General features: G+C 40.8%; 1 protein-coding gene across 5 annotated transcripts in view; it reads left to right on the forward strand.

Moving 5' to 3' along the window:
- The window catches only part of ANO8 (anoctamin 8), a 131,764-nt gene that overhangs the window by 91,498 nt on the left and 16,869 nt on the right, over nucleotides 1-23,397 (forward strand). For 4 of the 5 annotated variants that reach the window (XM_089670845.1, XM_089670846.1, XM_089670849.1 and 1 more), the window contains exons 8-16: nucleotides 470-631; nucleotides 754-906; nucleotides 2,264-2,390; nucleotides 3,756-3,811; nucleotides 4,062-4,136; nucleotides 5,982-6,125; nucleotides 9,831-10,559; nucleotides 14,247-14,438; nucleotides 14,653-14,784. In XM_089670845.1, coding sequence (XP_089526971.1) covers nucleotides 470-631; nucleotides 754-906; nucleotides 2,264-2,390; nucleotides 3,756-3,811; nucleotides 4,062-4,136; nucleotides 5,982-6,125; nucleotides 9,831-10,559; nucleotides 14,247-14,438; nucleotides 14,653-14,784 — 1,770 coding nt within the window. The remainder of the gene's footprint in view (nucleotides 1-469; nucleotides 632-753; nucleotides 907-2,263; nucleotides 2,391-3,755; nucleotides 3,812-4,061; nucleotides 4,137-5,981; nucleotides 6,126-9,830; nucleotides 10,560-14,246; nucleotides 14,439-14,652; nucleotides 14,785-23,397) is intronic. The other variant, XM_089670848.1, reaches the window with a different exon arrangement.

Genomic DNA, 23,397 nt, shown 5'->3' on the forward strand with positions numbered 1-23,397 from the left:
TCTGCATGGCCAGTCTTTCAATTTTCACACATTTCCATATTGTGCTGCCAGACAAATAACACAAATGATTTTTGGCTAAGCAATTCATCTTCCTGGTTCAGCAGTAAAGATTCCTGTGCTACCTCTCTCCCTCTAGCTTTCTCATTGGATCATAAAGCCGCATCATCACTACTGTTCAATGAGGATGCAGCTGACTTTCAAAACGCATAGCCCATGAATCAGTACTATTAAACCAGGAAATAGCTGAATAATTATGTACAAAGGTGTGTACCACAAGAATGGCTGACCAAAATTACAAATGGCAGGTAAAAGGGCAAATATATGCTTATAAGTACCTGTTTGGCTGGAGTTTCACCTTTAAGTCAAATCCTGAGAACAAAACTAAGCTTTTTGCACATGAAATGAGTGTCTATTTCACTCGCTGTTTTTCATTTTGCATTATTTTTCTATTTTGGATTTTTCCCCACAGACTAGTCGAGATATTTGCTGTGTGGTCTTCGCTTTCTTCAATGTTATTTGGGCTACTTTGTTTCTGGAAGGCTGGAAACGTAGAGGGGCTGAACTGGCATACAAGTGGGGGACATTGGATACCCCTGCTGAGTTTATTGAGGAGCCCCGACCACAGTTCAGGGTAAGGGATGATGCGTTTAGAGTCAAAGTTTGTGTTTCGTGATGATTTTAGGTTAAGTCTATTTACTATCTTGTCGTTTGCTTTCTGTGATGTTTACTTTTTTCCACTTTTAATATACATAGGGTGTCAAAAGAATCAGTCCAGTGACAAACTGTGAAGAGTTCTACTACCCCCCATGGAAGCGTCTTCTATTCCAGTCGTGTGTCAGTCTACCTATCTGCATGTCCTGTCTCTTCTTCGTCTTCATTGTGATGCTTGCTTGCTTTGAGCTGCAGGTTAGCAAAACCCTATTCATCAGAAATCATTTTTGATTACCGTATGTTTTTGCAGATCTATCTAAACCCAAGAAAAAACCTATAATATATTGCAATTAACCAGTCCATAGATGTGGTGGCTGCATAAGTTTCCTTTTTCAGGCTAAGTTCTTTTTTCTAAATACAGAAAAATACCTGTTGATCCTGTCAGAAGTCTTTTGTTTAACTTTCTTTGTGTGAACTGAAATCTCAAACTACTTATATCAGCAATTTTCAAATACAGTTAGGTCCATATATATTTGGACACAGGCATTTTAGTTTTTTTCAGGTATTTACCAAAACATATTCAAGCTATTGTTACCTAATGGATATGAGCTGAAAGTGCACACTCTCAGGTTTAATTTGAGGATATATACATCCAAATTGGAGGAAGGGTTTAGGAATTATAGGGGATTGCTACACTTAAGAGCTATAATTCCTAAACCCTTCCTCCAATTTGGATGTTCATACCTTCAAATTTAACCTTAGAGTGTGCACTTTCAGCCCATATCCATTATATAACTATAGCTTGAATATGTTTTAGTAAATACCTGAAACAAAACTAAAATTGTGCCTGTGTCCAAATATATATGGACCTAAATGTATCTCCTGTGAACCTCAAAGCAATGCCCCTCTATGTAATGGAGATAGAGAGAGGAAGGTATTTGTAGTCTGTATGAGGAGTGCTGCCTATGGTGACAATGTTGCTCCCCCATAGATACAATAAGCCTTTTCAGCACAGTACAGGAAGTGTGTTGTTGGGAGAATCACATGGTGAAAAAGAAGGAAAGAATTCTGAAAACAAGGAAACTAATGCAACCACCACATTTAAAGACTAGTCAGCAGCAATAAATGCATTTTTTACTATTGTGTTTAAGTACACTTTAAATTGTACATCCAGCCAAGTTGTAGATAAAAACCCTCTGGTCTGGCTTTTACAGTCTGTTTTTCACTGCTTTCTGGGGCTCTGCTAGAGAGACTTCCCCTCACTTACTGTCAGTGGAACAAAAAATAAAAAATCGCAACTGCAACACTGACAAAAATAAAAATGCTTTTAAATTTATGGTTTGATTTTTTTTCCCTTCGTGTATTAAGAAAGGGAAATATATAAATCCATACTGTTAATTTATTTAATATCATTCCAATACATCCTGCACAGTACTCTATTTCAGTTGTCTGTTTGAAGTTAGAGAATTCAATAAAGAAAACCTGGGATCTGGATTAACCAGCTTTTTAGTTTCCCAGTTATGATGCTCTTAACATTGTTATAATGATAGAGTGGATATTTGCATAGCCATCAGCTGGTTATCACTTGTTCTCATGTTCTTTTCTTTTGCAGGAGTTTGTCCTTAGTATAAGAGAGCTCCCACGGCTCATTCGCTTCTTCCCCAAGATCCTCTTGGCCATTATAGTTAGTTCTTGTGATGAGGTGTACAGGAAGATTGCCTACTGGTTAAATGATATGGGTATATTGACTTTTATTCCTTTTCATTACCTTTCCTTTTGTATATAGTACTGTACTGTATGTCATCTCACCATTTCAAGTAAATGTATATATTAGTTTGGGGAAAATAGACTGTTTACTCCCTAGTGCAGCAGTCAAGCTGTCCTCTATTCTGCAACAACGACCTCCACATAAACTTGGTGTCATTCGTCATCTGCACTGTGGACTTACCTGAAGCTTGCCTCTGCTGTTTTCGAGTATTTCATTGCTTAGAATGACTCATTCTTCTGTGAAAGTTTTTATATTCATAGATGTTAACCTTCACAGAGCCAAATTGGTTTAAAGGTTAAGTTCACCTTTTACATAAACTTGTGACTGCAAACAAGGGACCTCTGTGTTTTAAAATACACTTTGCTGTTTGTAAAAATATTGTTTACTGCCAGTCCCATATCGTTTGTCCTTTTCTGTCACCCAAGAAGCCTGACTGAAATACTTCAAATGTTCACCGTCTTATGTTCTGGCTTATTTTCAGGACATGGCAGTCATTGGGTGCTCACTCCCAGCATTGCATGTTGCCTGATTCAGAAGCTGGGCATGCGCAGTCCTCTTTCTCCCTTCATAAAAAATACTCTCTGGTTGCACATCCTCAACAGGATTCTCACATTTCCATCTCATACTCTGGACTACAACAAAATGACCTCCAACCCTCTTCCTTTGAGGACAAATAGAGTTTATCACTTTAGTTGTCCTCAAAGACAATTGCTCAGCAGCCATTATGTTGCATCTCATGTCTTTGAAAAAGCCATGACTTGGAAGTATTTTGGCTAGACATTATGGGACAAGTCCTACATGTATGGCATTGGCATTAATATTTTAACAAATGGTACAGTGTATGTGAAACTACTGGGGCTCCTTGTCTGCATGGGGCTGTTTATGTAAAATGTTATCTTAGCTTTTAATACACACTAGGTGGTAGTTTAAAGTTGGCAAACAATCTAACCACCTGAAATCGTATCACTTCTTCAACCCTAGTAAGCTATGAAAATACATTTAAACCCAGTCTTACCTTTTCTTCTAACACCGTTTACTGCTGGTTGCATAATAAATCCAGTGGCCTGACAATTTTGCCATGATTAGGGAAAACGTATATTTATCTTGGAGGAGTGTTCTAGTCCTTTGACTCTTAAAACCAGAGACAAACTCCCCCTGTCCCCTTAGTGTCTATTTACAACACCAACTGATGCAGCCTTTTTAAGTATTCTAGAGCATTATACAGTATATATCTTCCTTTTTTGTACTACCTTGTTACAGTAAGCTTTCTTTTGCTGATGTGACAGATTGTTGGTCTTGGCACCTTTCCTTACCTCTTATTTTGTTGTACTTGCAGAAAATTATCGTTTACAGAGTGCCTATGAGAAACATTTAATCATCAAAATTGTTTTAGTAAGTATTATGTTAGAAAGTGGGTTTGCTAGAACGTAGGGAAGTGCACCTGTGACATGGAGTGAGAGCCTTTGATGGAATGTATAGAAGAGACTAGAGGTTGCTTATTTTCTTCTAACTATAATTTAGAAGACCTATAATAATATACTTTGGGGGAGCTAGAATGTAATTTTGAAAAGTGGTAGGAGTTTAGATTTAAAGGACAACTATGTGTGTATAGCTGGTGATTTCATGTTTTCTTTGTCTCCAGTTCCAGTTTGTAAATTCCTATTTGAGTCTTTTCTACATTGGTTTCTACCTCAAAGACATGGAAAGACTAAAAGAGGTAAGTGAAGACACCATTGTCAGACTTATCATTTGCATTTTAAGCAATGAGATGTCAGCCTCAACATAAAGTACATTCAGGCCTTTCGCTTTTTAACATGCTGTGCTGAGCTATACTAACATGATGTGATTTTAAGGGAGTGACTCCTTTACGAGAGTGTCATAAAATTAAAGATGGTTATTACCAATAACAAACAACCAACGTGGCTTCTTTCATGTTTCTAGTGCATCAGTTTTGGTGCGTGGTGTTTTTAAACCATTGTCAAATAATCCAAAGCCAGCTTTCACTAAATATTTATTAGATTATTAAATAAGTCCATGGTCTTCTCTTAAATTGTTGTTGCTACATGCTCACTGGATATTTTGAAGCACAAAAAGTTAACATGAGCTACTTTTCAATTCAACTTTTGTTTATTATATATTTTCAAATTTTACTTATGATGTTCCCCCTCAGCTTTGTTGCTACATCATTATTACTGCATATGGGTTTTATTAGTGCCCAACTAATGTGTTGATGAGGAACGCCATAAGAAAGCAATACATATAGCGAATAACTGTGAGAAAATGTCTTTTTTGTGTGGTATGTATTCTTCTATTAGGCATTATACCGCTCTTCTCCTACTCCCATCATATGAGTATGTGTTACATTCTCTTTTTCTGACATAATCATTCCCTTCACCAACCCATCTTATTTCTGAACCCTTATCATCAGCTTCAAGGTCACTGTTCGATGAGGAACATGCATGTCTTATAGGTGACATATTTTGAAGGATATGTCCAGTTTGTGCACATCTAGATATTAAAGACATAGCCATTAAAAATACATTTACAAGTAGTCTTCTTTGCAACTTTAAAGCAGTAAATTACGTCATCCATAGGACCCACTCACACCACTTGCATTGCTGTATTGCATGTTGCATGTGTTGGTGTGCTGTGGTACCATTCATTTTGAGTGACACTCCAATGTGTCTCCAAAACACACATGCACTTCAACACACAACAATGCATGTTTCGTCCAGTGCTATGCATTGTGAAAAAAAATAAAGTTAGCAGTTTTGTTTTTTGTTTTTTTTAGTATCTTACAGCCCATTAATTTTTAGGGGGCTGGTTAATGCAGCACACTGCAACATGCATCAACACATGGAGTTGTATTCGCTGCACATGGTGTGAATTGACTCTTACTGATTCTCAGCACTGCTGAATTGTTGGTCAATGAACCAGTACTATGGATGGGAACAAAGATTTATGTTCAAACTAGATGGCACTGTTCTTGTTACTGGTGCTCATTGAAAAAGTGAAGGATGGGAAACCGTGACAGTTACTATAGAAGAGATACAGTTTCATTAGTGCTTTTCAGCATAGTGCTTTTTTAGTCTTGATTAGCCTGTCAGAATTGGTTCAACCTGGACTATCTTTCAAGGGTCTTTCACATAACTTAGACCCAATTACTACTCCTACAGATGCCAAGTGGCTCACAATATTGCATGCATGTGAAAAGTGCTGTTCTATTGATTAACTGTGCTGCCTAAATCTTGATCGACAGTGACTGGTTTAAAGCAGGTTCACATGTCAGGGCTTTACTGCAGTCAAGGTATAATACATTTCTTTTTCTTTCTTTTTTTTTTTTTTAATAAGAGAGTTGTAGCAAGTTCACATTTGGGTAACAGATGATAGATAGATAGATAGATATTGTAGAAAAATAACTGAACATGTGACACTGCTTTAATCCTTTTTCTTTCTGTCCCTACTTTATAATTTTGTTTATTCTCCTTTTGTTCTTATCTCTCTTTTTTTCCCTCATTTTTTTTCCTTCACCTCACACTGTCCTTTCCCATCCTCCTTGCAGCAACTGCTTGTTTTCTCTCTGCCTCATAGCTTCACCCGTCAGATTAAAGGCGCCCTCCTTCCTTTCCTCACCCTCCAGTTCCAACTGTTCCTCATCTTCCTCAGGGCACTTCTCAGATCAGCCCGGCGCTTCTTCAGGTCTAAAGTATGAAACTGGGAGATGGGAGGGGAAATTCTGTGTTCTTATTTAATGTACAGGAACTTTGTGAACTATACTCCCATTGCTGTGGTGTCAAACTAACTATCGTAGTACTTAAGAGGTCAAATGTTTCCTTGGTTTGACACTGTCTCCAAAGTTAATTTGGTATAGGATGGAGGGTGGTTAGAGGTTTATGCTTCCTAGTGCAGCCTGACTACCTCCGTGATCTTCCTCAGTATTCTACTTTGCTTTTACCTCCCACTTTACTAAGCAGAAAGAACCAAATAGGGTAAATACAGCACGATAAATATGAAAATAGGCTGTAATGAAAATGATGATAATGCATGCAGAGACCCATAATTATCCTCCTTCCAGAACTAAAAGTTTTTGTGTTCTGTTCTAAAGAACATCTGTGTATAAAGCAAAAACTGCTCTGCTATTTTAAACCATTAAACGGCTTTTTTATGAGCAGGCACCACAAAAGTGTCTCTATTATGATTACTACCCAGAAAAAAGTTCTTGATTGTGCCTCTGTGATCCTGGTTTCAGGGGGCTCAACCTTCCCAGATCTGGAGATTATCCCCATGACCAAACCATACCTAACGCCACCGTGTCCTGTGAGAGCACCTCCATTTTCAAAAAGAACTCCATTGGGAGCATAAAGTATAGCATTAGTGGTGTGGCTCCAGAATTAAGGATGTCAATCCCTCAGTGTTCCAAAACAGGGAAGTCAAGCCCTTAGCAAAACAGAGAAACTAGGGTCAGAGAGGAACAGATGAAAAGTCTCTGTCTATATCTCCATGGTGTTTTTTTCATGATGGCAGTGCAGCATGGATAGATTGTGGAAGAGGTTGGATGTGAAAGACAGCTGTCAATCATCATCATCATCCTAAAAAACTAAGACGCGAAACTTCACTACAACCATAACCTAACCTCATTATGTTAGCAATATAGGCATAGAATAGCAGTGTTAAGTGTGTCTTCGTATGGTTGAGTAGGGCATAATTAGTGCAGCAAGTGGTCGTCATGATTCCAAAATACTCTTCAATTTTAATGACTAAAAAACACAAGGGATTGGTGGCTAAATTCCCTATCTACTTTTTCCACAACATATCATTTTATCTAATACTGCAGGTGCACTTTAAATTTGCAAATTCTAGTTCTGACATACATATGCTGAAAGCTACAGCATTTAGAAAAATGAAGCACCGCAGTGTCTGTTTTTTTTTTTTTTTTACAAACCACCTTCTTAACAATAATCTCTACATTTGCTTTGTAGGCTTTAAAGGATAAAATGGAGTTTTGCAAGCTTTTTTGTCTGAAATAACTGGTCTTAGCTTTGCCTGGAGGAGGCAGAATTATTCCTCCTTACATGACTAACACGTATATACAATGTTCCTTCCAAAGCAGTCAGATCAGTAGTAGCTTGAATAACTTCTAATAAGAGGGGTATTAAGCCTTTAGATAGCCGAACACAGTGGTTTAGATAGAGAGATGTCTCACAGAGAACAGTGGTAGCAAGAAGCTGTCATAAGGTCATCTCTACTCTCAGGCCATGTGAGATAGCAGCACATATGCTGTTAGATTGCTTCCATTTTTCCTCACAGAAAAAGGAAGAATCAAAGGCTGATTTCACTTTTGCCATGATTTTCATGACACGATCCAGAGTAGGGATAGTTGAATCAGGCTTGGATCAAGATTTGTACTTAAATTGGCTTCTAAGATCAAAGCTGATTTTAGATTTGCAAATGGAAAAAATATCTGTTCAGATTGGGTAAATATCTATTGCACAGTGAATACTGAGGTTAGAAACTGTATACTTTTTTTGCTGTTGGTGTTCCTCTGAGGAAATTTCCCTTCTCTTCCTGTATTAATGTCATTTGTCAATGGGACAGAAGATGCAAGCTAATCTCCTCATCTGGGAAACTGCAACATAAACCCAGCAGAGATGTTAATTCTTTCTCACACTATCCAAAATAGTTTTTTCGATGGAGTACTACTTAAAGGGATAGTTCGCCTTTAAAAAACAAAAACACAATAGCATTCTTCTAAGCTAATCAGGAATTGAAACTATACCTCTCTTCTGATAACACACATGTGAGCATGTTGGCCATTTTCACATTCACAGAAGCCTGTTGGAAAAACTACAACTTCTTTTAATGGCTCTGTCCTGTCTTCTTACTAGGAAGGAGCAGCCGTTAGGATGAGTGCCCCCTAGCACTACAGGTAGGAGCACTGTCGTTTTCCTGAGGATTGCACATGGGCATTGCGCTTATTTGTTGCAACTGCTGAGCTCATCAGAACCATCAGAAGAGGGAATGCACTGTGCTTGTGCGGCCCTCAGGAAAAGGACAGTGCCCCCTCCTGTAGTGCTAGGAGGCAATTACTTTAATGGCTGCTCTGTTCTAGTAAGAAGACCGAATGGAGCCATGAAAAGCATTTGCAGTTTTCCTGGCAGGCTTCCGTCATTGTGAAAATGGTATTTTGGCAGAAGAAAAGCAGAGTTTTAAAATCTTATTGATTTAGGGTGATAATATTGTGTATATTAACTGCATAATGTGGGTTTTTTTTTTTTTCAAATGTAAACGAACCCTTTAACCGTCTCCCACCCGCCATATAAGGAAATGACGGGCGCAAAGCGGTTCTCCCGTTCTGGAAGGACGTCATATAACGTCCTCCCACTCTAACTGCACATGCGCGGTGATTGGTGGTGCGCTGTGTCCCTGGGACACAACGGATCACCAATCAATGGAAAGAGCCGATGATGTTGGCTCTGTCATGTGATCAGCTGTGTCCAATAACAGCTGATTGCATGTAAATAAGGAAATGCCGGTTATCGGCATTCCTCTCCTCACGAGCTGTCACGCTGACAGCATGCCCTGATGATCAGTGTAGCCCCATCAGTACAACCGGTCAGTGCCCATCAATGCCACCTGTCAGTGCCACATATCAGTGCCTACCAGTGCACATCAATGCCACATATCAGTGCCCATCTGAGCTGCCTATCAGTGCCAGTCAGTGCTGCCTATCAGTGCCACCTGGCAGTGCCGCCTATCATATATGGGTGCTGCCTTTTAGTGCCCACCAATGATGCCTGTCAATGCCCATCAGTGCCACCTACCAGTGCCTCCTCATCAGTGTCACCTATCTGTGCCCATCAGTACAGCCTATCAGTGCCCATCACTGGGGCCTCATTAGCGCACATCAATGAAGGAGAAAAATCACAAATCGCTTATTTACAAAATTTTACAACAGAAACTAAGAAAAAAACTTTTTTTCCCAAACTTTTCAGTTGTTTTTGGTTTGTTTAGCAAAAAATAAAAAATCCAGAGGTGATTAAATGCCACCAAAAGAAAGCTCTATCTGTCTCAATAGAAAGATAAAAATTTCATATGATTACAATGTTGCATGACCGCGCAATTGTCATTCAAAATGCGACAGCACTGAAAGCTGAAAATTGGCCTGGGCAGGAAGGGGGTAAATGTGCCCTGTCATGATAATACATTGACCAAATATTTTCTTAAGGAATTACATTTGTTCATTAATTATTCATCATTTACTGCAGTTACATGTATATTTTTAAATAAGACCTTTAACCTTAAAGTATATTGCTGTATGAATTGTGTCTTTATTTTGGATGCATCCTATACTAATTTAAAGTTCTTTCAAATGTACTTTGCTGTTCTCTTTTTTTTTTTTATATATATACAGATGCTAGCCACACTCTTGGTCATACGCCAGTTTCTACAGAACGTAAAAGAGGTCTCACAACCTCACCTGTATCAGAAAATGCAGCAAGGAGAGATTAATCCTAAATCCATCTGGCTTATTATTCAGTATGCACTAAGAAGGCTTGTGCAGAAGTATGCTTTCCCTCAGCGGCCACCCAAGCCACCTGGAGATCTTTTGGAGCCTGGTGTAGGAGGACGTAAGAAATGCTTAAATGGAGGTTGTGGTGTCCCAGAGGAGGAAGAAGAAGGTGCTTTCTCTGAGGAAGATGAATCAGAGGAAGAAAGTATCATGGATTGTGGACTGAAATTGAAAAGGGTTAGCTTTCTGGAAAAAGGTGAAAAGCAAGCAGAAGAGTGCCTACTAATCCAGCAGGAGGATGAGATAGGCTTCTTACAAGAAGGAAGTCCTACACTTATGGAGAAAGGCAGTGACCCAGCCTCAGTTTTCCAACTGGGGGATGATGAAGAAGATGAAAAAGAACTTGTGGCAGGGCTTCAGGAATTAGAAGAGCAGGAACCTGCAGTAAAGCTGAGGCCAAGGAGAAGGAGAAAAAGGATGACTGTGGAACCTGAGATTAGTAGGGAAGGTGAGGATGATGAGCAGTTTGAGAGAAAGCAGAAACGAGAGTCATGGATGGACCCTCCAGAAGACCATTATCCTACAAAGCTGACTCAAGCTGAGGTGGAAAGTTGTATGAAGAAGTATGAGGTGAGAAAAGTGATATTGTTTTTATGTGTGGCCATTCAGTGCTTTGCCCTTGGAAGAGCGCATTATGTTTTCTTTCTGTATAATCAGTTTTTAAACCGTTTTACATGGTATTACAAAAACAGAAGATATTAACAAGACACTATTAAAAAAACAAAATCACCATAAGTGTAGGCACTTTGTAACAGCAGCAGTACTTCAGTTCTTACATATGTGCCAAAGATAACAGTGGCATACCAAGTAAAGTTGTCCCCAGAACCAACAGGCACTTGTGATTAAAATGGAAATCATAATGCAAAAGCACAGATAACAAGGGTTATCAGTAGTGTACCCCAAGGTTCAGTGTTGGGACCCTTACTTTTTAATATATTTATAAACAATATAGGTTCTGGGCTTAAAAATACCATTTCAGTCTTTGCAGATGACACCAAGCTGTGCAGTGGAATAACGTCCTTACCAGATGTCTCCAACTTACAAGCTGACCTCAATGCACTGTTTAATTGGGCAACTATGTGGCAAATGAGGTTTAATGTTGATAAATGTAAGGTTATGCACTTGGGGGCTAAGAATATGCATGCATCATACATACTAGGGGGAGTACAACTGGGGGAATCAATGGTGGACAAGGGTCTGGGAGTTTTGGTGGATCACAAGCTTAATAATGGCATACAATGCCAAGCTGCAGTTTCTAAAGCGAGCAAAATCCTCTCTTGTTTTAAAAGAGGTATAGACTACAGTGAGAGAGAGAGATATCATATTACCCCTGTACAGATCATTAGTAAGACCTCATCTGGAATATGCAGTTCAGTTTTGGGCACCAATTCACAAACAGAATATTGGGGAACTGGAGAAAGTACAGAGAAGGGCAACCAAACTGATAAGAGGCATGGAGGAGATCAGCTATGAGGAAAGATTAGAGGAACTGAATTTATTCTCTCTTGAGAAGAGGAGATTAAGGGGGGATATGATCAACATGTATAAATACATCAGTGGTTCATATAGTGATCTCGGTGTAAAGCTATTCACCCTGAGGTCATCACAGAGGACAAGGGGCACTCTTTACGTCTGGAGGAAAAGAAATTTAATCTCCAAACACGGAAAGGTTTTTTCACAGTGAGAGCTGTGAAAATGTGGAATAGACTCCTTCAAGAGTTGGTTCTGGCCAGCTCAATGCATTGCTTTAAAAATGGCCAGGATTCTTTCTTAGATACACAGAATATAACTGGATACTAACATTTATAGGTAAAGTTGATCCAGGGAATATCCGATTGCCTCTCGGGGGATCAGGAAGGAATTTTTTTTCCCTGCAAGAACAAATTGGATCATGCTTTGCTGGGTTTTTTTCCCTTCCTCTGGATCAACTGTGGGTATAGGATTATAACTTTTTTTTTTAATGGTTGAAGTGGATGGACTTTTGTCTTTTTTCAGCCAGACTAACTATGTAACAATAGAAGTGTATTATCCAATCACATGCGATCCTGCGGAGTATATCCATCAAAGTCTAGTACAGGAGGAATATGGGGCCTGCCGAGCAGACTTGACCCTGTTAAGGATGCTGAGGCACTAGGAGCTGTTGCCTGTATCCTATAGGAGGAACCTCACCCCTTGGGCAAGGGACCTCGTCATTTATTGCAATGAGTGGCCAAGGTCAAATTAGTGTCACCTATGGACCCAGAGAGGAAAATGTGACCAAAAGAATATATATAAAAAAAGAGAGCAAAATAATAAAGAAGAGGGGGGGCACGGACAATGACCCTATGTGAAACATCTATGTATCCAGGGAATATCCAATTGCCTCTCGGGGTTCAGGAAATAATTTTTTTCCAATGCAGGAGCAAATTGGATCATGCTTTGCTGGGGTTTTTTTTTGCCTTCCTCTGGATCAACTGTAAGTATAGGATTATAACTTTTTTTTTTTTAATGGTTGAACTGGATGGACTTTTGGCTTTTTTCAGCCAGACTAACTATGTTACTATGTATTTCTCTGAGTTTGCAACTAAGACACCGTTGCTGGGCACCCAAAGGTCCCATAGCCCTCAAGATCAAATGCCATAAGGGGGATAAGGTAGCAATTATAAACTCAGTGAGCTGGGATAGGGAAATTGCCCTATTAATTCTGAACTCTTTTTTTGGCTGCATTCAGTAGGTGCGGGATGACACTGTGTTTGTATGATTTAAAGGAGGAGGGGGTCGCGTGGAATAAGCAGTGGAGAGGGGTAAACCCCTGAGGCCTAAGCGTCATCTTCTGAATCCAGGGGAAATGTCCTGCCAAAATGGCAGTTCCACCATATATGTAGATAAGTACTGACTTGGGAGCAGCCCCTCCAGCAACGGGTATCTGCTTGTGGAAAAATTCTAGCCAGCCTGTGGGGTGTCCACTGCCATCTAGAAAGAAACTTGTAGCAAGTTTCCTGGGCTTCAATGCTAATAGAGGAGACGTGAGAATTTAATTATATTTTGCAGTTGAGGAATGGTAAAGTCAAATCCCCATTTTTTTCCTCCCATTCCCTGATGTAATAAGGGATACAATGCGATTGCATTCCCTGTATCAGCTTATACGTGTGGTAGAACAGATGCTTGGTGTCAGCTTGGAGAATATATAATTTTTTCAAACTCAGTAAGTGAAGTCATTGCACGTAGTTTTGGACATAGTTTACTAAAAAAAAAATGCTGCATTTGCCTATGGTGCCAAGTGTCCATGGGGAACCCTCCATAAGTTTGCTGTAGCTGGTTTAGGGACAGGAGGTGCCTTAAGGCCTCGAACCAAGGGAACTCCCCAAAGGTGCCAGGGAAGACATCGGGGGAGAAAATTCTCTGTGTCTCGTTATCTGGTCCAATGTATGCAGGGTTGCTAGCGTAAGAAGGGAACTCCAGGAAGAGAGTCTCCTATCTTTTGTTGGGATCCACAGCACTCCCACAAAATTACGGCCCACCAAAGTTTTCTCAAGGGGGACTCACAATTTATCTGGGGAATCATGATGCCAATTTAAAATACGCACAAAAGTCATGGCTTTTTAATACAGATTAATGTCTGGTAGCCCTAACCCACCATTGTCTTTGCGTCTTCGCAAGAGGGAATGGGCAAGCTGAGGGTGAGTATGCTGCCAAATAAACATCGTATAAAGCTTGCGTATTGATTAAAAAATTGTTGCAGCAAGGAGGGAAGAGTGTATTATGTTTTCTAACCTGACCAGCAGTTAATGCTCATGTTTCCTTCACTCCCCTCTCCCCCGCTCCATTTGACCACTAGGGTAGGAAATAAATACCCAGTACTTCTGGGTATGCAGAAGCATTTGACTCATTCCCCTTCTTCCCATATGGGAGCACTGGTGCTTGACTGCTTAGGCCTCCAGCGCTGAAACATGGGGAGGGGGGTCACAAAGTGTCCTCAGTCCTGTGTAAACTCGGAAAGGTAAGTATTACTGCGGTTTCAGCTACCACTAAACTGAACTAATTTCTTAGCTGTCCATGGGCAGTACTCAAGTTCATTTTCTTCCTAAAGTCCCTTATATATGACTCCATCATGACACAACCTTGTCTGGCCATATTTCTAAAGAGAATATTTATTGATATTTTTGTAACATTTTGTATTTATCTGTTTCTTCTAAGACTGGTTTTATGGTGTATTTCTTAAAGTTCCTGATAAAGATGAGGTCTGCTTCATTCTGATCTTGTTTGTGCTTTCCTTAGGATACCTTCCAGGATTATCAAGAGATGTTTGTTCAGTTTGGTTATGTGGTCCTTTTCTCATCTGCTTTTCCACTTGCTGCAGTATGTGCCCTTGTCAATAACCTCATTGAAATTCGCAGTGATGCCTTCAAACTCTGCAGTGGATTTCAGAGGCCGTTTGGTCGCCGCGTGGACGGAATTGGACAGTGGCAAGTAAGGAGCTGGTGGGTGTGGACGGCAGTGAGAGGTTTACAATATAATGTACATGGTTTGAACAACTTCGTACTGCCGATATATTTCTATAGCTGTAGCTTTTTCACCATGTGTTCAGTGATCTTTATCTGCCAAAAAAAATAATTAACAAAAGCTATCGAGTGAGTAAAAATAGTAATTTCTGAAGGTAAAAGCATGCACACTTCTCTTTCAGAATGTAATGGAGGCAATGGGTGTAATAGCCATTATTGTGAACTGTTACCTGATTGGACAATGCGGACAGCTTCAGAGACTGTTACCCTCACTTGGTCCTGAATCAGCGATTATAGTTATTGTTGTGCTTGAGGTTTGTATCCTTGTTCTCATATTGTTCTCTTCTGTCTTATGTTTTCTTCTCTTTCTTGGACATTGGGGTCCGTGAACAGTTATGGAGGTTAGCACGCTCAAAAACATTTCAAATATCAGGTGTTTAGACGCAATACAGTTGTGTGACTAGTGTTTAGATTTTATTACCTGTAGATCCTGACAGATACAGCTAGCTATTTTCACTGCATACCCCAACCTCTGTTTGCAAAACTTATAGCCATTGGCGTTTGAAATTTGTTAGATCACACGTCATAGGAAATTGTCTTTTAATGTTTGAATATACACTCCCTTTTTATTTATTAGGTACACCTATTCAATTGCTTGCTAACACAAATTGCTAATCAGCCAATCACATGACAGCAACTCAGTGCATTTAGGTACGCAGAAGTGGTGAAGATGACTTGCTGAAGTTCAAACTGAGCATCAGAATGGGGAAGAAAGGGAATTTAAGTGACTGAACGGCATGGTTGTTAGTGCCAGATGGGCTGGTCTGAGTATTTCAGAAACTGCTGATCTACTGGGATTTCCACACACAACCATGTCTAGGGTTTATAGAGAGTGGTCTGAAAAAGAAAAATATCCAGTGAGCGGCAATTGTGTGGATGAAAATGTTGATGTCAAAGGAGAATGGGCAGACTGGTTGCTGCGACATTCACATGGTAGGGTCAGAATTTGGCGTAAACGATATGAAAGCGTGGATCCATCCTGCCTTGTATCAATGGTTCAGGTTGGTGGTGTAATGGTGTGGGAGATATTTTTTTGGCACTAGCAAGGTGTACCTAATAAAGTGGCCGGTGAGTGTATGTATTGATGCTAAAAGGGCTCAAGTATATGGGGTGGAAGATATAAAAATGCACATCGCAATTAGAGATGAAAATCTGCTCCATCTGTTAGTCGGCAGAGTGAACTCCATCACTTGCTCCACCGAATAGAGATTTGATTCACCTAATTTTTTAGTTAACTATTAAAAAGTAAAAAATTAAGCAACGCTTACTAGTTTATGTTATGCAGAGTGCACAACAGTATCACTTTTATTGCTGAAGAGGTTTATGGGATGTGAATTTCTGCCACTTATGACATTGTCTAATAAGAAAGTAATATACTCTACTTAATGTGTAAATGTAACACAATGGGACACCCCACTTTACCAGTTCACTTATCCCTAATCACAGTAAACCTCAGTTTCAACATTAATTGTGTGAGTTGCACTGCCCAAAACCAGTCATTTAGTTTTAGGGAACATGTAACAGGTTTGATCACTCAGCTTTTTAAGGGTCTCTAGAATTAGGGTCAAAACCAAAATCCAAGCTTTCAATAAAAAATGTCTTCTATGTCAGCTGTCCCTTTCTGTACTTTCTATATGACAATACGAATACCCACTTGGCCAAGCAGGACCTCAGAGACAAAGCCTATTACAGTGCTTTCTGGTGAACCTCCCTTAAACGGTCTCGTTTTTATTTTTTCCTCCTTCTGAGGAAGTCATTTATCGTTATAATGCCACCTACAGGAGGGTTACACACTGGCAAAAAAAAAGAAATTGTAGGCCAGAAAAATTCTTTTAAAACAAACCAAGACAAAAACAACTCAAAGCGCTGCCCTATACATTATTACATATCCAAAATGTGTCCAATGTCTGTGCAGACACCAGTCAACTTAAAGTTCAAATAATTGTGCAGTCTGTACTGGCGTTGTGCAATTTTCTTCCAAAACAATAAGTGCCAAAATTACTGTGCAGTGCCCCCCTGCTTTACTCCCACACTCACAAACAGTTGTGGTTTCTTATACAGTTGCAAGAAAAAGTATGTGAACCCCTTGGGATTACGTGGAGTTTTGCATGAATTGGGCATAAAATGTGCTCTGAACGTCATCTAAGTCACAACAATAGAAGAACACAGTCTGCTGAACGTAATACTACACAAACATTAGATGTTGCCATGGTTTAATTGCACATAACATGTAAACATTCACAGTGCAGGGAGGAAAAAGTATGTGAGGCCCTAGCTTAATGACTTCTCCCAGAGCTAATTGGAGCCAGGAGTGAGCCAACCTTGATTCCAATCAGTTTGATGATATTGGATGTGTTGCTGACAGCTGTCCTGCCCTTAAAAAACACACACCTGTTTTGGGTTTACTGGTTTCAAGAAGCACTGTCTGATGTGAACCATGCCTCGCAGAAAAGAGCTCTCAGAAGACCTACGATCAAGAATTGTTGACTTGCATGAAGCTGGAAAGGGTTACAAAAGTATCTCCAAAAGCCTTGATGTTCATGTGTCCACGGTAAGACAGACTGTCTATAAATGGAGAAAGTTTAGCACTGTTGCTACTTTCCCGAGGCGTGGTCGTCCTGTAAAAATGACTGCAAGAGCACAGCGCAGAATGCTGCATGAGGTAAAGAAGAATCCCAGAGTGTCAGCTAAAGACCTACAGAAATCTCTGGCACATGCGAACATTTTTGTTGACACATCTACAATAAGGAAAACATTAAACAAGAATGGAGTGCATGGGAGGACACCACATTGCTGTCCAAAAAGAATATTGTAGCATTTTTGAAGTTTGCAAAAGAGTACCTGGATGTTCCACAGCACTACTGGCAAAATATACTGTGGACAGATGAAACCAAGATTGAGTTGTTTGGAAAGAACACACAACACTATGTGTGGAGAAAAAAAGGCACAGCACACCAACATCAAAACCTCATCCCCACTGTAAAATATGGCAGAGGGAGCATCATGGTTTGGGGCTGCTTTGCTGCCTCGGGGCCTGGACGGATTGTTGTCATTTGATGGAAAAATGAATTCCAGAGTTTATCAAGACATTTTGCAGGAAAACGTATGACAATCTGTCCGCCAACTGAAGCTCCGCAGAGGATGGGTGATGCAACAGGACAATGATCCAAAGCATACAAGTAATTCAACAAAACAATGGCTGCAACAGCACAGAATACGTCTTCTGGAGTGGCCCAGTCAGAGTCCTGACCTCAACCCGATTGAAATGCTGTGGCATGACCTTAAGAGGGTGATTCACACCAGACATCCCAAGAATATTGCTACACTGAAACAGTTTTGTGAAGAGGAGTGGTCCAAAATTACTCCAGATCATTGTGCAGGTCTGATCTGCAACTACAGGAAACGTTTGGTTGAGGTTATTGCTGCCAAAGGAGGGTCAACCAGTTATTAAGTCCAAAGGTTCTCATACTTTTTCCTCCCTGCACTGTGAATGTTTACATGTTATGTGCAATTAAACCATGGCAACATCTAATGTTTGTGTAGTATTACGTTCAGCAGACTGTGTTCTTCTATTGTTGTGACTTAGATGACGTTCAGAGCACATTTTATGCCCAATTCATGCAAAACTCCACGTAATCCCAAGGGGTTCACATACTTTTTCTTGCAACTGTATATAAAGAGTCTAATGTGCTTGTGTTACAAATTCCTTGTGATCACTGGGACTTGTATTCCCCTTGGTCAATCTCTTTTCCACTACATCTCCTATGGTTGCAAGGCTGATGTTCTCTCACATAGAAAAAAGAATGGAAATAGGGCCCACATAGCGTAATTCTGTTTTATTATAAACACAGTTAAAATTAGTTGCACATACATAAATTTTTAAAATCACGAAAACCACTGGACTGGAAATCCCGCTCTGGCATGTTTCATCGGCTGGATATGACATCACCTCTGGTCTCCGGCTAACGCGTTTCATCCCTCTCACAGGGTGTCTTCCTAGGCTCTTTATATTTTTTATATTATATTAGTTTATTTTCTAACACTTATTAGTCCTAGTGTGGGTAGTTGTGCTATTTCTTGTTAGTTGCAGTGCGGGTAGATGTGCTATATGTACAAGAGACTCCTTTGGTACCCAGCATGCTGTCATTCTTTCTAGTGATCTAGAAGGTTGGACATCTTTTATTCAGCTCTGCTGGAAAATGTCTGTTTCTTGATAACATTTTTCTTCGATTCTACTTCAGTTTTTTCTTCAATCAAGATTATTTGCTACATCTCTGCTTGGGCTGGTCCCTACATGGCACCTATCTGGATCAGCCTATCTTCAGCCTAACTTTGGAGTGCGGTACCCAGAGCACACTGGACTGGACATGCATGGTGAACCTGTGACCTTCAGGCACAGGGCTTTGTGTTGACTCCATGGCTAACTTGTTACCAAAATGTGGTCTGGCAAGCACTATTTCCAGGTCCAGAGCCACTGGCATTGCCTCTGCATTTGCCCTGGCTGTGTGAGCACCAGGAGGTACCTTGCTATTTGTACAGCTGGGTGTCTTTCCTATTTTACGCCAGTTGTGCCGTGGAAGGGATTAACGCTGAGTCACTGAGCACTGACCTCATTAGCTGGTTGGGGTGTTGCATGCATGCTCCGTGTTCTCTTTTACACTATTCAGCATTATAGAATGATCACCCTGCTGCTGCTGCTCCTGCTTTGAAAAGGAGCCATGTGGAACTCTGATCTCAGATCCATTTTTAATGTCTGTCTACAGTAGCCTTGGCCATTTCTGGCCTTAAGACCCTCATCGGTTATCAGCTGCCTTGATTTGGGAGTACCTGAGACCTTGCCTTGAACCCTGAGCTATTTATATCACCACCACACGTGTTGTTAACTGTCTGTATCTAGACACAGAGAGGATAGTCCTGCTGCAACAGGTGACCCCAGAGCGTGCTATAATCTGGAATCCTTTTACACCATGATTATAGAGTCTACCTTACCAGAGTCCCCCTTGGCTCTGTCAAGCAAGGTAGAGTCACCTGTCTTGTCATCAGAAATCTCTACCTCAGTCACACAAGACTTTGTGGCAAAATTCACCCAATTCCTCACAGGTGTTGACTGCAGAGGTTCTAAGCACCTTCCCATGCCTTCCCCTGCAGAGTGAACTTCTATTTTCCACATGGCCTTAGAAGATGCCAGGACACCAGTCACAGTGATTATCTAGGCAGGATTATCTTGGCTCTCTCTGATGAGATTGGGCTTGAGGAATTGGTTTTATGCCATTGCCTCAGAAATACAATAGACCGTTTGTGCCTCATTTGAAGCATTACATACTACTCTGCATCTGGAGGAATCGCATTTTGTCTCCATACTCTTGGTGTTTTAGAGCCTCTCAAGCTGAAAAGACTTTTTTACCACACTCACACTGTTCAAGATATTCCTCTATGTCAGTGGTTCTCAACCTGTGGGTCGCGACCCCTTTAGGGGTCGAACGACCCTTTCACAGGGGTCCCCTAAGACCATCAGAAAACACATATTTCCGATGTGTAAAGAGCAGCTACTGTGTAGAAAGCAGCTGCTGGGTTGAAAGCAGCTACTCTGTTAAAAGCAGCTACTGTGTTGAAAGCAGCAGTATTGGAGGTAAAACGACACTCATGAATTATAATTACTGGGTAAATAATTTTATAGTTGGGGGTCACCACAACATGAGGAACTGTATTAAAGGGTCACGGCATTAGGAAGGTTGAGAACCACTGCTCTATGTGGACTGGAAGTGACCTGATGGGTCCTGGACCCCACCTGAGTGTTTGTTGGACATGTTTCCTTTGGAAAGAAACCACTATTCCAGAAGAGGATGTTCTTACCGTAAATTTTCTATTGACCAAAATCTGGACTCCCTCTTTAACACTCAGTTTTTATTGGTAGACTCTGCTCTTCTGCCCTGTCCTAACTGTGACCTTAATCTGTCAGACTGTGACAGAATGGGTTAAATTCCATCAAAAGAGATATCTCCTCTTCTGCAGTGGACCCCTTCTTGCTAGTGTGGATGAGGCAGATGTCTGAAGTCTTGAGTTGGCCATCCATGATCTAACCAACTGGATGAAATTCCCACTGTGGCTAATGCAATGCCTGTATGTAAATGGATTTTCAGTTGATGTATGTGGGACGGAAAGGTGCCGTCAGGGCCACTAACTGTTGAATTTCAGCCAGTTCATTAGGAACTGGCTAGCACTACTAAAGAGGGAGTACTTACTTGTCCAATGTTTCCTTGCTGGTGCTGACATCTTCTGACTGCTGGTCTTCAGGCCTTTTCATTGGCTGGTAGGGCATGATGTCACTCCTGTGCATGCACAGAAGCTAGTCATCCTGCTTCTCAGAGACTGGCCTGGCACTGCAAGCTGAGCTGTGCATGTGCTCCGTTTACAGCACAGGAGAAGACAGCAAGCATGCAGGTAGGGTATTTAATTGTAGAAGAGACCATGCTTGTCTCTTCTGCAATAAAAGCCTGCCTGCTCACTGATTCTTACAGATGAACTTTAGTTCTGCTTTAATTCAGTATATGGCCAGCTTTAGTCTTCAGTTGTGATGGCTTGCTAGAAGCAAATGTCCTGTATGGTCACTCAGTATAGGGTGTTGTACAGCAGATGCTATGTCAAAGCACTACCTGATTTACTTGGTCGTCAAGGCATACCATCTCTTTGAACCTACCCTTAATATCACCATCATCAAGGATTTTACAATAGGTCAGAGCATTCACCTACCTCAGAATAAGAAGTTTGAATCCCATCCTTCTCTCTCCTCACCTACTCTGTAGGCACACCTAGATCTAACTTTGGTTCTTAGGGTGCTCGCAAGGCTGGACGCAAGAAACCTGCTAAGCCTTTAGAGAAGCCTTCAGCATAAAGGTGTGCCCACACTTGGGGGTTGAATGCACTTTTTCAGCTGTTCTGTTTATATCTCCCTGCATCACCGCACAAATTGACAGACCTTTTTTGATCACTTGGGGGTCTCCTTAACCATTTTCCTGTAACTTCTCTGTCAGCATTGCCTCAGGAGCTGTGACCCACTCTGGCCACTGCTTTCTCCCTCAGGCCAATTCTCTAGCCTTGGGGCATGTAGGACCAATACCTGGTACCCATCATCATTCCTCTTCATAGGAACCCTCAGGGTCTGCTTAATTTTCTGACCCAGCAGGTCCTAACCCCCCCATTCTGCTTCTTAGGTTGTTGGCACCAGTGTCTGCCATGGTCCCTTCACATAAGATCTTTGTGCCAGCCTCGGTCCCTTCACATAAGATCTTTGTGAATGCCTGATCTTTGTGAACAGGCCAGGTAAATGCTGGCCTGTTCACTTTCATTGAAATAATATTGTCTCTGGCTACTTTTTTGGATTTCTAGGAATAGATGGTTCCTTCAATATTGTGAGATCCCTCTTTGGGCAGGTCTCCCTGTGTTTATCTCATTTAGGGAGATCCTTTGGACAAAAGTTCTTCCAAATTGGTAGCTTCTGGACATGGAGAGGTTCACGTACCAAGGTGCATCTCGGGCTCTACCTTCCAGATTAAGAACATCAGAGGAGGGCTCTGTGACACCTTGGGCTGTCTGGAGCAGAATAACATAATCTGCTGCAGATATTTTCTGACAGGTACCAGGACAGCCTTTATCACTTTGTGGGAACTTTCTGAATGGGGTTAATCCCCTCTTCCCTGGATGATTCAGACTCTTTTAGAAAGCCCTTCTGTCACTTTTCCCTACTTTGTATTCATGTTTTTGGTGGGTTTAGGTTGACCAGCTCCTTGCTTGGTCCATGGTTTGGTGCCCCCTTCTGTGTGGCGTCATTCCTGTTTGGTTGGTGACTATTCTTTGCTTGGTCTTGGACACCAGGGTAATCCCCCATGTCCTCCCTCTTGTCATGTTAGCAGGTTTCCCTATCAGGCACCATTTGGTGTCAGATTCGGATGTTGGTCCTTCAGGCTGCAGGCAGTGTCCAGTTCTGTTGGACTGCTTTTGTATATCCTAACAGCATATGGCTTTTTGTGTCCTTCAATGGATGAGAAAGAATAACATTTTTGTGGCCTTCATTGAGGGTCCCACCCCTCTGTGTTTATTACTATATGAATCAAATTGAGGCATGCCGGGTAAAAGTGGTGCTTTGTTGGCTGGCCTGCAATTTTTTTTTTTGTATGCCAAAGTCCTCTAGTAGGTGGCAATATAACCCAGCAGGACATGACTTCATGTGTCTCATAGTACCTAATAAACATTATAGCTAGTCAAGCGATCACTCTTTCATCTATATAATCATGAACACTGCTTTTCTTGGTATGTGAATAGAATTAGGACTCACTCCCACCGACTGCATAGCAGTTCCTTATGCAATTGTTTTTCCCCTCAGAAAAATTAAAACTAGTTAATGCACATTTTTGCAACAGAGCTGTGTTAAGTGAAAAAAAACTTGGCTGCCTGATTTTTCTTCCCTATATTGAGCCATGAACTGTGCCAGGAGATTCATCCATTTTTCCAAAGGAATCTTGGGTGAAAGCTGTATGATTTTATAGGCAGACCCATAAAATGTTATGTGTGCATTCCCAGGGATTACAAGTGGGTTACGCTTTCTTTGTTGGATATTTCGCTTCATGTATAATAAGTAGACTGCAGCAGGAGAGGCAAGACTCTGTCAATGGAAGCAAAGCCATGAGCAAGTGCAAGAGCTCCCAACAAAGTGTTAATTGGACTGCCATTTATTCATTCAAACCATTGTTTTGCCATAAACAGGGTGCAGCACTCCTTCAATAGAGGATCTGACTGAAGAGAATCTCATTTTCATAACCATTTCATCCTCATAGTAGAAAAGTATTTTCCATCAATAAAAAACTTCACCA

Source organism: Staurois parvus, unplaced genomic scaffold (genome assembly GCF_062004578.1).
Source record: "Staurois parvus isolate SC_StPar_1 unplaced genomic scaffold, SC_StPar_1.0 ptg000096l, whole genome shotgun sequence".
Taxonomy (NCBI): Eukaryota; Metazoa; Chordata; class Amphibia; order Anura; family Ranidae; genus Staurois; species Staurois parvus.